General features: G+C 44.4%; 1 protein-coding gene across 10 annotated transcripts in view; it reads right to left on the reverse strand.

The window, feature by feature from the left end:
* Window positions 1-14,291, reverse strand: part of NEDD4L (neural precursor cell expressed, developmentally down-regulated 4-like, E3 ubiquitin protein ligase) — a 217,115-nt gene that overhangs the window by 19,655 nt on the left and 183,169 nt on the right. For all 10 annotated transcript variants that reach the window (XM_011361097.2, XM_011361102.2, XM_011361101.2 and 7 more), the window contains 5 exons: window positions 10,972-11,037; window positions 8,970-9,199; window positions 6,988-7,109; window positions 4,560-4,630; window positions 2,868-2,963 (listed from right to left, as the gene is read on the reverse strand). In XM_011361097.2, coding sequence (XP_011359399.2) covers window positions 2,868-2,963; window positions 4,560-4,630; window positions 6,988-7,109; window positions 8,970-9,199; window positions 10,972-11,037 — 585 coding nt within the window. The remainder of the gene's footprint in view (window positions 1-2,867; window positions 2,964-4,559; window positions 4,631-6,987; window positions 7,110-8,969; window positions 9,200-10,971; window positions 11,038-14,291) is intronic.

Below are 14,291 nucleotides of genomic sequence, written 5' to 3' on the forward strand. Positions count from 1 at the left end.
GGGTCGGGGGTGGTGGTCCAGTTTCATGGTTGATTCTGACCTAGGGCTTCTGAGGGAGGCAGTGACAGAGGGCTCAAGGACAGGCAGAGAAAGATGATTGTCACGTCTGTTCCCTAAGCCACCGTGTGAGGGTGAATCCTTGGAGCCTGGCAGGCTCCCTCCTGCTTGGGCTCCTCGCGGGTGACGTTTTGGTGCATAGGTCACGGCTGCTGTTGGAATGTCATTTTTTAAACTGGCTTCCAGGGGCTAGATGCGGATCGCTTCCTGTGGCCCAGGTGTGGTGTGAGGCTCATCACAGAGGCCATCACTGAACTGAGCCCACCAGCCACTGTCTCCATTCTCTCGCCGAGAGCGGGGCTCAGACAGGAAGCGGAGAGAGCCAGGGTCAAGCCCAAGGTGGCCTGACTGCAAAGCCCTTACGATGAGATCAGCCTGACTCTGTGAACATAAATTTCTCTGGCCAGCTTCCATCTCTGCCCATCCATCCTAACCTTGTTGTGTTTGTGTCTCTCCATCTGCCACCCCCCAACCCCCCCCGCCACAACACACACACTTCACACTGGCGAATTTCAGACATTGCTGCCACAGGCGGGGAGCGACCAAATGCACTCAGCAACAGTGCTGCGTGTGCCACTGGGGCACAGGGGGCTGTCGGCCTGGCCGGGCGACAGAAACGGGCTTCGTCCAGTCCTAGTGCAGGCCCGACAGAGGGCCTGTCCCGCCCCTCCGTTCCCACACCTGACACCAATCGTACTCCAGAGGCGGTGGCCGAGGCTCCGGCCGGTGGATGCCAATGGAGGGTACAAAGCAAAGGGGGACGAAGCCAGTGTTAGAAGCCAAGCGTGTGCTCCCCGGCGGCATATCCTTCATCCACTCCGCTGGGGGTTCCGGCCACCCCCACCCCCTTCCCCACTACACTTCCACACCTACGTGGTGACGCTGGCTTCCCCGGACAGCAGCGGCCCCGCCTTGTGTGTGAACTCTTTCAAGACCCGACAGGAAGAACACAGTCGCAGTGTCTGGCATGCAATCAGCACTTGCGGGGAAAAAGTCCTATTTCTTTCAGTCCACTGGCCCGAGTGTGAACTTAATCCTCTTCAGAGCAACCTGAGGCGACGTGACTCTCACAGCTAAAATGCTGGCTGCACACACGTTCCCCCCAACCTTTCCAAGATGCCACCTGCCAGATGTCTGAGGACTCGCTGAGACACTGTCTGGATCACGCGAAGGCGCTGGCCTCAGGAGGAGTCGGGGTTGGCTCTTCTCCCACTCCTGGCGCTCTACAAACGCCGTGGGGTGCTCTGAGGGGCCCAGGCCTCCCTCGCCCCCTTCAGCCCCCCGGCAGACACCAAGCGAGCGACCGTACTCAGATTACGGAGCAGCCCCGCGTCGGCCCCGCGTTTCCTGTGGTCGCCACCTGTCTGCTTTCTTGACCTGGTCTCTGAGGAGCCGGGGCCTCTGCCCTTCCCAAAGCCACCTCCACTTTGGCTCTGGGACTGGTTCCTCCCAGCTCCTGCCAGGACCTCGCTCTGTCCCTCACCTCTCTCTCCACCTACCTCCAGTTTCTGCCTTCCGCACATTCCCTTTCCCCAGCCTAGTCTTCCTCAGCCTTTTGTCATTCACACCCCCTAAAGAGCTTTCTTAAGCTTCCCCCTTGCCAAATTGCCCCTTTCTTCCCATGCAATCTTAATGAACAGATCCACAGTACACTGTGTTGTAAATTATGGCTTTTTGGAGGCTGTAAACCATTGTAGTGGCTGAGACCTTTTGTCCTCCAAGAACCAATTTTTATCCCCTTAGGGACAGTAGCACCCCGGTTGAGAATGTCTACCTTGAGCCAACTCACTCCTGGTCCCGAAGAATTCTCCTGCAGGGCTGCTGCCCACTTTCTTCCCCGCCCTACAGCACGGCTTCTTAAAAGCCCACACTTCTGGTGCCTCTTCGAAACCACCAAGCCAGATGCTGCTTTGCTAAACTTGCAATAAGAATTTCTACTTCGCCTCACTCTGAAAGGGAGCCTCCTCCAGGTGGAGCATGTGCATGCCGCCTGTGTGGGACATGAGCACGTGGGTGTGTGGTTTGTTCTTTCTGCTGGGCACATGGAGATCGTTCAAATACACTGACATGTGTTCATTTGAAACATTCATTTGAAACACTGCCCCAGAAACCAGCAGCTCTGGATTCTTACCAACCATTAAGAAAACCAGGTACAGCACCATCGCATGAACTGACGGCTACCACCAGACTTCACAGTCTGATATTTCTATTTGTGGAAGAGGGGGCGGGGGTGGCGGGTTGGGAGACCCAGCTTGAAGCACTGAGGCCCAGTGCATAGACATTTCACTTCTGTGGGTAACTTCACTCCATTAAAGAAATGGCCATATCTTTTGGCACGAGAGGTGTGGGCTTCCTCCTGGGTTAGAATAAACTGCAACGCACAGTGAACGACTTTGCCGAGGGCCGACAGAGGGGATGGCCTTGCACAGGTATCTTGGTGGTGTCTACAGTGTTGGTTCCACAACTATTCTGAGCACCTACCCCGCAGCAGGCACTCAGCCGGGTGGTGAGGTCACCATGGGGAGCAAAAGGCGGCCCCAGCGCTGCTGTCTATGACTGAGCCTGGTGGGAGAGGCGGATGCTAAACACACAGTCATACGAGCAGATGCAAAGTCACCTGTGGTGTGTGCCGCAGGGACACACGGGAGCTACTCTCAAGTATTACGGTCTGGGGTCAGGTCGGCTTCCTTGAGGAAGGGACACGCAAACTGGTGGCTGTTTTTAATTGTCTGACAAAACCGTGTTATAACCTGTGAAGAAGCAAAGACTCTTTGACAGTCAGAGGAGATCCTGGGTCTCCCCGCACCTACCTGTCCAAAGTTTTCTTCATCGATACAGAACATGAGGTCCAGTTCAGTAGGGTCATTCTCTAGGATCCATTTCAGGGAGTTGTAATATTCACTGTCCTACAGTAATGACACAGAAATTAAAATTAAGCTCTTTTCCTCCCCAAATACAAACTCGTTTGACTTTAAATAATTAAGTCCTTCTCATGAAATTTCATTCACAGTGCTCAAGAATTGCATTCATCACTAATATACTCTTCCCCTTTAATTTAAAATATAAACTGAAAAAATGTTTTAGTAGCAACAGGGGTTTGTAGTTCAATCCTGCCCTCTGTGAGGTGTACCAGGAGGAACCTGCTCTGGTCACCAAATCATAAAATTGAACACGTAGAGATTAATATAATTCCTATCTTTGAAGAATAAACACATCAGAGGCCAACAGGAAGGACGGAGAACATTCTATCTAAATATCGGTGGTTTTAAGTTACGCCCCGTCCTGAGCTTTTACTACTCTCTGAAAGTCAGTGTAAGCGAACGGGGAGGCTGCTCCGACATGAGATGGGGGGCCTGGCCTCCTCTCCCCCCAGGGACTCCAGTGCTGGGACCTGACAGGCTCTCAGAAGGCAAAACAGAATGTGTGCACCATCTGTCAACATGGGGCACAAAATTTTGACTTTAAACGTCTGCGTTCCCAGCTTCATCATTATACAATAATAACAGCGGAAGTTAAAGGTGAAAGCTAAACAAATTTTTAGACTGCTACGGTGGATGTGTCTGGCAACCTCCCCACGGAGAAACCGCCGAGTGGGTTCAAGTGCACTGCCAGTGTCCGCCTCTGATGTGCAGAAGCAGCGATCAGCGCTGGTCCATAGGGAGAATATGGCCCAACTACACTAGAGACGCAGTCTGCATCCCAGCAAGGCCAGGGGGATACAGACACTTCGATGTGAGTGACAGAACGTGAAAGCAGAGCTGCAAATACTTCACTGGAAGAAGATGCCTCTAGAGGGCGCTCTGAGTGAGCTGGGGCTTGGGCAAACATCCCTACGCTCAGAGGTAGGTGATGGGGTATAGGTAAGTTGAAAGAAAAACAAAACCTAAGTTATGGAAAGAGCATCCATTTTTGTTTTTATAGAAAATCCTTTCGGCTCTAAAACGGTCAGCGTAGATAAGTTAAATGCAACGTGGAAACCCACATCGCTTTTTAGAAAACTTCGCACAGGATTCATTTCCTCACTTGTCTTATTCTTCTCCACATGTAGTGCTCACTCGCCCGTCCACATCGACGATGACACTGTACACTCTTCCCTGTATCTACTATTTTGGTTTGTGGCCGTGCCATTTTTTGAGGTCAGAAAACAGATGAATCTCTAAACATTCAGTATTAGCAGTTTCTGATGAAAAGCAAGGGCCGCAATGAGGTCCCCAGATATCCCTTAGATTTGATTTGGTCGCAGCAGTTCTGGCTACGCAGAGGTCAATGAGATTGGGTGTGTCCAACCCAAGGACCATGCTTCTAGTTAACGTGAATGAGGGTCTGCTTTTTAGAAAAATTAGGGAGAGCGATTAACTTCTCGAACAATTAAATGTGCCCTATTCTTTACAGTGAATGATGACACCCGTAAACGTTGCTGTGACTACAACATGGTCATGGCTACTTTTCCGTAAGGCACGGGTGGCCCATGATGCCCGGGGGAGCGATCCGTATCTACTCACCACAGATTCCATGTCGTTCAGAGTTATCTGCTTTCCCAGCATCATTTTGTAAAATGGCCTAATGAAGAAACCTAAAGTATGATGAATACTGGGTTAGTTTCACGTCTTTGATATTGTTGTGCATCAGAAATGAAAGATTAACCTGCCTTCAGTTTGAATGAGACACCAGGAGAGAACAATCAGAGACCTTTTATATAGTAACCTGTGACCAAGTAGATGAAGGTCTGTTTTTTGGGGGGTGGGGGCGGGGTAGTAAAGACGGCAGGATTTTGCAGTGCAGACGAGGCACAGAAACAGGAAAGAGAGGGCACTCCAAGCAGAGGGACAAAATGGGGACTCGCCAGTGGTTTGTCGGGACAGAAGCACAGGGTGTCCCGGGGCGGACAGGCCGGAGAAGTCACTGGGGAGTGAGCAGCTTGCACGCAGTGCTGGAGAGTTTGGGTTACCGCCCGAGGGCGACAGGAGTCACTGAAAGGCCAGGCAAAAACCAGTCTCTTCTCATCCATCTGCATTTCAGCTCCACTGCGTGCAGCAACGGAGAGAAAAGAAAGGACGAGATGGAGTTGAGGGAGACCGCGTAGAGGCCGTGCAATCTTCCAGGGCAGGGCTGATAAAGGCCTGGCTGGGGCAGTGGCAGTGAGGACGACCCCGCCACCACACGGGTGTCCCACAGGGACCCCCAGTCCACCCTGTGCAAAGGCAAGTCAGCATCACACGCATCCTCACTGGGGACACTGGCACCTCGGCCTCCCCCACGCCGCCCCCCATCCAATCAGTCGCCAGTCCTCTGCAGCGCAATGCCACTCGAACTGGCTCAGACACCTTCAGTGTCTAGGGAGGTGGAGGAGGAGGCTGTGCTGACATATGAAATATCTGTGCCCAGCCCACAGGGACACGCTCATTTTTAAGAAACTGAAGATACCGCTGACCACGCTCTGTGGGATCCTGGCTCTCTGTTTTGCAATTCCTGATGTATGCTGGTACCACTTTTTACAGCAGTCTCTGAGATGCCCCCATTTGTTTCTCTCCATCGCTCCCTCCACGGAGCCTTGACTTGGCTAGTCCTTGCTCTTCTGAAATGGTCCCAGCTTCTAAATGCTCAGTTCCTGCCCTGCCCGCATGGTGTGCCCAACGCCAGCAAAGAGCTCTCCACCCTCCAGACAAATCCGTGTCTCCTCGGAGCCCTCCCCGTGTTCCCTTCTGCTCCCATCACTGTGGGTCTCCTGCTTTTCGTTTTGCCCCCACTAAAATTTATCGAGGTCAGGACGTATCTTACACTTTTCTCTGTTTCCCACAGCAAGTATAAGAATGCCTTGTTTACCTTCTCGAAAGGTAAGTAAACTGACCTTCTGAGAAAAGGCCGAAGTGACTTTGAACAGCAGAAACAACCTATGGCATGACGCCAAGGTTGCAAATTTGATTAAAATATATTCGCACGACATACGTGTATAGAAAGAGTTCGGTTTCTTTCTCATCAGAAATAAGTGCTTATTTCAAACCCCACTGAAAATAAAATATTGAAGTCAGAGGATCAAAATCAACTAGAATTACTAATGAAACTATATTAAAGGTCAATGTACAGAGAGTACATCAATTATTGATTAGAATAGCTAAGGTTCCATAGATGCAAGTAACACAATCCCCCTGGAAATCTTTCTCTATAGACTGTAACGTCAAACTCCAATCTTACTCTCTCTCGTCCATCCTCAACCATTCTACTTCCAAACCCTTAAAAATATTTCTGATTCTCCTTCCTCACTGATGATTTCTACAGTGTTCTCTTCAGGGCAGTACTTTTGAAGTGACCAATCTATAAGAAGTCTCTATTAAAGCCTATACATAGAGCTATGGAGAAGGTTTGAGTTCTTCCAACTTCCAAGGTTCCTTGAAATTCTTCATGACTTAAATAAGAATGAGGTTATTTTGTGCCATCTGTTTTAGCAGTGACCTCAAGGTCAAGGTCTCAGCTGTGTTATAACAAGTTCTGAAATTATTTATAGTCTCTTCTCATTAAAAAAAATAATAATTTGGGGACAAATGAAACAAAGGCAGGATATTGGACGAATTAGATCATTTTAATTAACTTTTTTCAATTAGCTTTTCCATCTGCCACTAAATCTAGCTATCGCTAAAGAAAAGTTATTCTGGAAAACAAAATACACAATTACAGAATGTTCTGTGCTTCGCACCTAAGTTTTTTAGTCACAAATTTTTAAACTGTGTATAGACTATGTCTTCAATGCTCAAATTAAAATGACACCAGGGAGAAGCACCTCTATTACATAAAAATTATTGAATTACTCAGAACCAGTAAAGTTTTTGCTTAAAATCTATGATGTAAAAGATAAGATACCTAATAAGGAACCACAAAGAGCCCTGAGCACTGTCTGCTATTTTTATTACTTTAAGATTATTTTAATAAACTTACCATCTAAAAGTTTCCCATGAAATACTGCCAGACCAGCAACTCTTCCAATAAAAGTGAAATAGGACAAATGATCTTCATTACAGAGGCCTGAATTGGGATTGATCTGAAGTGTGTAGTTGTCCCTTTGGGGAGGAAGAGGGAGAAAATGCCCGATCATATTTTTAAGGAAGAAGCACAGGAATCTGAATTCGCCTTTGCTATCGTCATTAAGCTTTTACAGCCACACTTGCATTTGATGCGGAAGGGCATACATAAGCTGACGTGACTTACCGTTTAGTTACCCCCTTTCTGTGACCAGCGACGGGGGGAAGGGGGGGGGTCTCACAGAGCTGGTGCACACGCCTTATGTAAGTTAAACCATAAGAAACTGTCGATATTTGACTATTTATGATCTACGAAAATGTTGATTTCATATAGTTCGACCAGATATTTTGGGAAGATGAGAAATCCCACATGACAAAGGGACTGTGCCCAGACTGTGAGGCCGTGAATACTTCAGGTCATCTCTGTGAAGGGGAGGCTTTGCTCCTTTGATGGGCTTTTGGTTTGAGGGTTAAGGTTTTTACCATGGGCTGAGCTTTTGGTTTGAATGCCACTCTGCCCTAAAGGCCCCAAGGCCACAGGGAGCAGCATACACCTGCCCGGACAATGCAAACCGCAATGCAAAATGCAATGTTCGCATGTACCTAATCTCCCTTCTTCGGTCTCAAAACCACAAGGATCAGCAGTTTTCAAATTAGGCTCCACAGACGGAGTCCTCTGGGGGATGTATGGGAATGCAGGTAAGAGGCGAGGATCCTGCCTTCCTACCCTGCCCGCCACTTCAATGGTTTCTCTCAGCTTTATACAGCCGGCTTTCTTATGGGACTTGGTAATGACCATGACAGACAAGCTAGGCAATTCTTGGCTAGCACAATGGGGCAGGATACTGAGGAGCCCCCAGGAGCTTGGCACCAGGTGGAAGGTGTGGGAGACCCAAGTCCCCTGAGAGCACAGGCTGCTTTCCATCAAGGTCAACAACCATTCTATTGGGGACTCAGGCCCAGCCTGAGCCTTTGGAGGATCCACAGCCTGAAGGAGAAAAGGGTGGCCTTGTAAGCAGCCAATGTTTGAATCCTGAGAAAGCAGCTTGAATGAATATGTTCTAGTTTCCATGCCTGGCAATGATGAAATCCTTGTGCAAAGGGGAAGGGGTGCGGTCTGCTTCTTCCCCTACAGGACCAGGGCGGGGCCCTTGGGGCGCTGAAGAATGGTCCTCGAAGTTGTCATAATTTGCCTGTGACTAGTGTAACTTCGGAAACTATTTTTGTTCATAAGACGATGATGACGACGACTTTCTGAATTCTGACATTGACAAATTCTCTTGAATTAACATGACAAATGAAAATTGCCTCTTGTTCCTTACCATAAGTACCCAGCACATTTTTAATTTCAATCACATGAACCCAGCAGACAAGAGAACAATCCTTTTGTTCAGGTGTTCACAGACTATATTACCTCCCCAGGTAGAGTCGGAACCTGTTCTAGATTTTTAAAGGGTGGTGGTGATGTTATACATTTAAAGATGTTATCATTAAAAGCCAAACATTTTATGGTTATTTATAAGTTTTAGCTATTCTGCATACATTTAGCCACGATGGAGAGGAGGAACGTTTTTCACCTGCTATTCATTTATCAAGAAATTACGTTAACAGAAACGACAGGGTATGTCCATCGAGATTACAGAGAGATTCAAGTTCTAATGCATTTTGTTTCTGAAAATTAGATTTTATAGTCGTGAAAAAAGATATGTGGAAGACTTAAAAAAAGAAAGAAGCTTGAGATGTGGTTAAGATGGATTTACCTCATCGTAAAGACACTGAAATTAACAGTGTTAACTCATTTTAAATGCCTGAGCTGCTTATTCTCTCAATGCCTTTAAATTCGTCAAGACTAAAGCTGTTTCTGTGGGGACACGTTCTGAATGCATGCATGTGACTTACGTTGCAGAGTACTCAAAGAGACCGTAGTAGGGGTTGAACATCTCTTTGGACAGCAAGAAGAACCATTCTCTGGCCACGCCCCCATAGTCAAGACCTTTCTCTGATTCGAATTCAATCCACAGTCTAGCTTTTAGGACATCTGGTCTTTTCACAGACATGATTCTCCGATAGGACTCTTCAAAAATGTTATTTCTGTGAAGTTTCATTTCAAACCTATTTGGAATATCAGCCTACACAAAAGAAAAAGAAAACATACAATCATACAATATACATGTTACTTCCTAAAAGAAAAAAAAAAACAACACAGAACAGAAATAACGGCAGTCTTCAAATAAATAAGCAGTGACGAATGGCTCCAACTGAGGTTCTCTCCTTTACGGATTTTTCTTCACAGATGGAAAGCCTCACGATGTCAGGATGAGACACATCCAGCATCCACCAGCAGCTGTCAGCCTGAGCCAGCAACATATGCTGCAGGACAATCTGCTGAGCGGAAGGCAGCCATGCTCTCTCCCCCTTTTAAAAACCATTGTGAGACACTCATCCATCCACTAGCAACTGAAATATGGTCAACACTATACATTGTTTCTGTCAAAGAAAGAGTCTTTTGTCCAGGTAATATAAACCCTTAAACTTTCCCTACCTGGGCAGGGTGGGGCATTCTTAACACCAATAGGGCTTCCAGATAGACGATGTGATACATGATGCCTACAAGCTATTCTGTTGCCATGGGAAGTGGAACCCTGATTATCATGCCAAGCTGTGAAATCACCCCAAAGGCTACAGTTCATACACATGAAAATAGAAAAGCACTTGACTGAAGCCAGGAATAATTGCTTCCTGGAGATGTGAGGGCCAGGGGCAGCTTTGCTATGAAAATGGACTTATGGAGTCAGTTTCCAGGCAGATGATACTCAGTGAAAGTGCCAGCGTGAGACAGGGTGGCACCCACAAAGTCGACACTTATTTCTGGTGGAAACGCAGGTGACTCACAAAGAAACAGTGTGGGATTGTGTGTGTTCAAATTTGAGTCATTTCAGAAGCTGGCATCTAAGAGCTACTGAAATCAGGGTGTTGGAAGAGAGAACAGAGCCCCTAGGTGGGGGCTCCCCAGGCAGAGACCACGTCTCTTGCATCTTTGCCTCCCCTGTGCCTCACCCACAGCAGATGCCCAGAAAATGAAGCCTCCACTGAGGGAAAGGAGCAGAGAGAGACGGTGACGGAGCACAGGCAACCTGGGATGATCTGAGTCGGGGCAGACATTCTCCCCCCAATGGGAAGAAACCAGGAAACAGAGACTGGTGCAACCCCCCACCGCCCCGCAAAAAAACAAACAAACAAACAAAAAAAACAAAACCAGTGAATGCACAAACGGAGGAGAATATGGGAAAAACTTCTAGTGAAGAGGTAAAATCTAAAAGTAAAACAGAAGACATAATGTTGAAAAATGCGGGAGATGCGTCAGTAGAAAATACTGTCATTTAAAACACAGCCTTTAAAAACCTTACAAGGTTTCATATTTAATTTTAATATGAAAATTAAACTTGGTCTTAATATGACAAATATTATAAATTATATTTGTTATGAATATAATTAAAAATTTTCTTTTGATCTTAAAGGGCAGGACTTGAACACTTTTCTAAGTAGGATCTAGGTTTTATTAAATATGATAATGATAATTAATTGCTTGCATAGGCTTCTCCAGATTTTTTGACTAGGTCCTGAATTATTTTATATCCCATAAAAATCATTTCTATCTTTTTATGTATTACATAAGAAATTACCCGGCAGGTGATTTGATATGCAATACGAGTTAGTCTTCACTTACCACTTCTGTTAAAAAGAAAATTCAGATTGAAGATCCGGGAGGATCAAAGTGTAATGAAAAAAGGAAGGTAATATTTTTAGTATACATATAAAAGTAACAAACACGTTCTCACTCAAGTAACTCTGGTAACTTACAAAGGACTAAAACAGCATTTTTACAAGACATGTTACTCACAGGTTTCTTTAATTTCTTCCTAAAGTAGTCATATTTCTGCTTAAATTCTCTGGAGTAAGGAACAGCCTAGAAGATAAATTTATAAATGTAAACAATATGCTTGAAATGTTACATATACTGAGCCAACATTCTGAGAATTTTATGAATCATAAACCTTAAAATTCTCACACTCCATCTTATCATTGAAATGTATATAATGTCTACAGAGCATATGGGAAAGTTCTAGAAATGATTAAGGCTATTCAAGATTGAATGGGGGCTTTCATTCCTGAAAACAACTATACTGATATTCAAGAAATCATTTAGGGATATGCTACATAAACTAAATACACTTTCTAGTCAGGGTGTAATTTTTTAAATTTTTTAAATTTTTTGCTGTAGTTGAGATAAAAGTTATTGGCTAATGCACAACCCCAAATGGCCTAAACTGTCATTCTGAAAAGACTAATCATGCTTTTAAAAATCTTTAGGAGGAAGTATAATGAGCAGAAAGGCAAGTGAACTGATACTCTTGTCAAGGAATAAAATCAGGTAGACAGCATTCTGGAAAAGTTTTCCATTTAGGAGTCAGAAGGTATGCCCTTTACTATTTAATAGTCTCAGGTAAGGATTTTTTAAAAATTTAGAATGCCTTATCTACGAAGTAGTGACTGAGCTAACTATTATTACTCAAAAGTTCTGGAATCAGTTTAGGCAAAATAATAACATTTTAATGTAGTCATTTTATATTCTTTCCTTGCTATGTTATAAAGTAGCTTAACAATATCTGAATGCCAGAGCTCTAACTTCAGGCTTACAATTTACTTATGAAGCAGAAAGAGCTGGCTTTCGTATATACATGGACATAACTGTGAGAACCTCACACTCAGAACAACACATTGCTTTTTAGTGCATAGTGTAAATGTGAGTAAGAATAGTTCTGTTGATATCATTTTGGGTTAAGTTAGTAAAATACACTGATCCTTAGTGAAGTGTCTCCAGACTCCAAATCTTACACCTTCACCACACTTATTCCTGATCAGAAAGAGGAGAAATGCAAACGAAGCTTCCCTCCTTTGCACTGTTTTTTTTTATACTGTTTTAAGACATATTCGCATAATTAACTAAGCCAAAACAAAAACAAATAACCACTCTTAACATTCTAAAGATAATTTATACTTAGATTTTTAAGTCAATCTTTATTTGCTTTTCCACTAAACACTAGATTTGACCACACAGCATATCTATTCTGGACAGAGTTTAGTCTGATGAAATAATGTATGAATTCGGATTCTAGAAGAGGTAAACATTTTGTCAATATCTGGACAACCATCAAAATAAGGAAAAGGATACGATGAATGTTCTGACATAAGCTAATAAGTTATGTTTTTTTGCTTTACCAATAATACTATATCCCATAACTAGAATTTTCTATCTAGTTTATTTATTCTTTGGTGGTTCATTTGCTGATTCAGGTATTTCTTGAGCACGTACTCTGTGCCAGGCATTTCAGGTGGTAGGGAAATAACAGGACTTCCAAAGAGTTCTTTCCTTTTTCTCTCCTGGAGCTTACAAACTACTGTGAGTAATAGGCAATAAAAAATAAAGGAACATACAGTGGTTAACAGAGTTCCCGGGAGGCTGTCTGCATGAGGTGGGCAGGGCAGGCAGCTCTGAGAAAGGGCTATCCCAGAGTGACAGGAGGGAACAAATTATGACAGGAACAGCGAGTACAAGTTCTTTAGAAGGGAAAATGTTCGGCTGATGTTCTTACCTGGGATGAACTGTGATAAAGGGGAATTAAGCTAAAAAAAAGTTACTTCCTTTCATTATTGCATGCCAGCCTTAGGATATCTGACTTCTAGAATCGATTCTATTGCCAGCTAGCTCTATGAAATAACCTCTCCAAGATACAGTTAAGCAGAAGGATTTGACTAAACGAACTTTAAGGTACTTCCATTCCTAAAAAGCTATGATTCCCAGCAATTACTATTTTGTTTGTCTGTTTCCTCCCTGAAAATGCTGAAAAAGACTTAAACATTCATCATTGGGAATGCAAGTTCAATAGGCTTAAATGACAAATTTCCCATGCAATATATTTCAAAATGTTACCCCCCCCAGCCTGAGATATCCATTCCCTTGTCTGACTTAAAACCTGGTAGGTGCTGACTAGATGTGGGTGGAAACCAGATGCTGAGATATTTCTGGTCTTTCTTCTTCTGTGGAATGATGCATGAATGTTGAAAAATCATTATCCTCGTCCAGTACTTATCTTTTCACTCTAGAGGTAGTTCTTATGATGGAATAAGAAGAGTCGGTTTTTATATTCTCCTCCTGAAAAGATTTCAACAACGTAACAGGACGAAGACATCCACCAATGCAGCCTCTGAACAGAATTGCGTGTACAGTGTATTTCTTGTATTGGCCAAGTTATTTATTTTCTCTTGAAAATCTGACAACTTACTTTCTTACATACAATTTAACTTGTAAAACAAGCCCATTTAAAAAATTAACATGTCTGTTGATTAAAGCCCTTTTGCTCTGAATTCAAATATGCTTTCTTTTTTGAACAAAATGAAAAGCTGACTTATTGTGTAAGTTGGTTCTAAATGTTTTCATGGCGTCACTGTCCTGTTGATTCTGGAGCTCTTTTGAGAGAAGGACTCATGCCTGACGCGGAGACACCGGTGAGGCCAGCACACACGGAGGGCTCTGGTCTTGATTCTGATATTTGCTGGAAGTTTTGGCAACACAATTAGCTTTCTGATCTTTTGACAGATTGGGAATAATAACATCTTTCCTACCTTCCTGAGGGGATTGCTGAGGGTTTCAAATCAGATGATTATAAAGTTCTTGGAAAAGTACAAAGCGTTACACAAGCATGAGACAGTATTCACAAGAGCGGCAAGCATGGAGAGCACTTTACAAATGCTTTTAATGGTGACGTTTGTTACACAGAGAGCACAGTGACTTAGAGTGATGCTGTGATGGGCGGACACAGAAAGGGTCCCCTCTCCCCTAATACGTAGCTATTTTTTTTAAAACTTGGGAAAAGAGAAACTCTAGGTACCAGATAGGCAGAAAGACTCAAAAATAGAGAGATAAGTGGGCGCTGGACCTAGACATAGGTGTTTGGGCTTGAGTTTTAATCCTCGCATGGGGGCACAGAACTTGGCTGCCAGTCTGTATGACCAAGGGAGCCAGAACAGAGTCCCCTGCTTAAAACTTACATCTGAAAAGGGGACAAAAAAACTCTACCCACTGGCCCAGGAAAGTTGCAAGGAAGCTTACCTTCTGTCCAGGACCATAAATGGAAGAAAAAGAAAAAGAAACAGACCTGT

Source organism: Pteropus vampyrus, unplaced genomic scaffold (genome assembly GCF_000151845.1).
Source record: "Pteropus vampyrus isolate Shadow unplaced genomic scaffold, Pvam_2.0 Scaffold62, whole genome shotgun sequence".
NCBI lineage: Eukaryota > Metazoa > Chordata > Mammalia > Chiroptera > Pteropodidae > Pteropus > Pteropus vampyrus.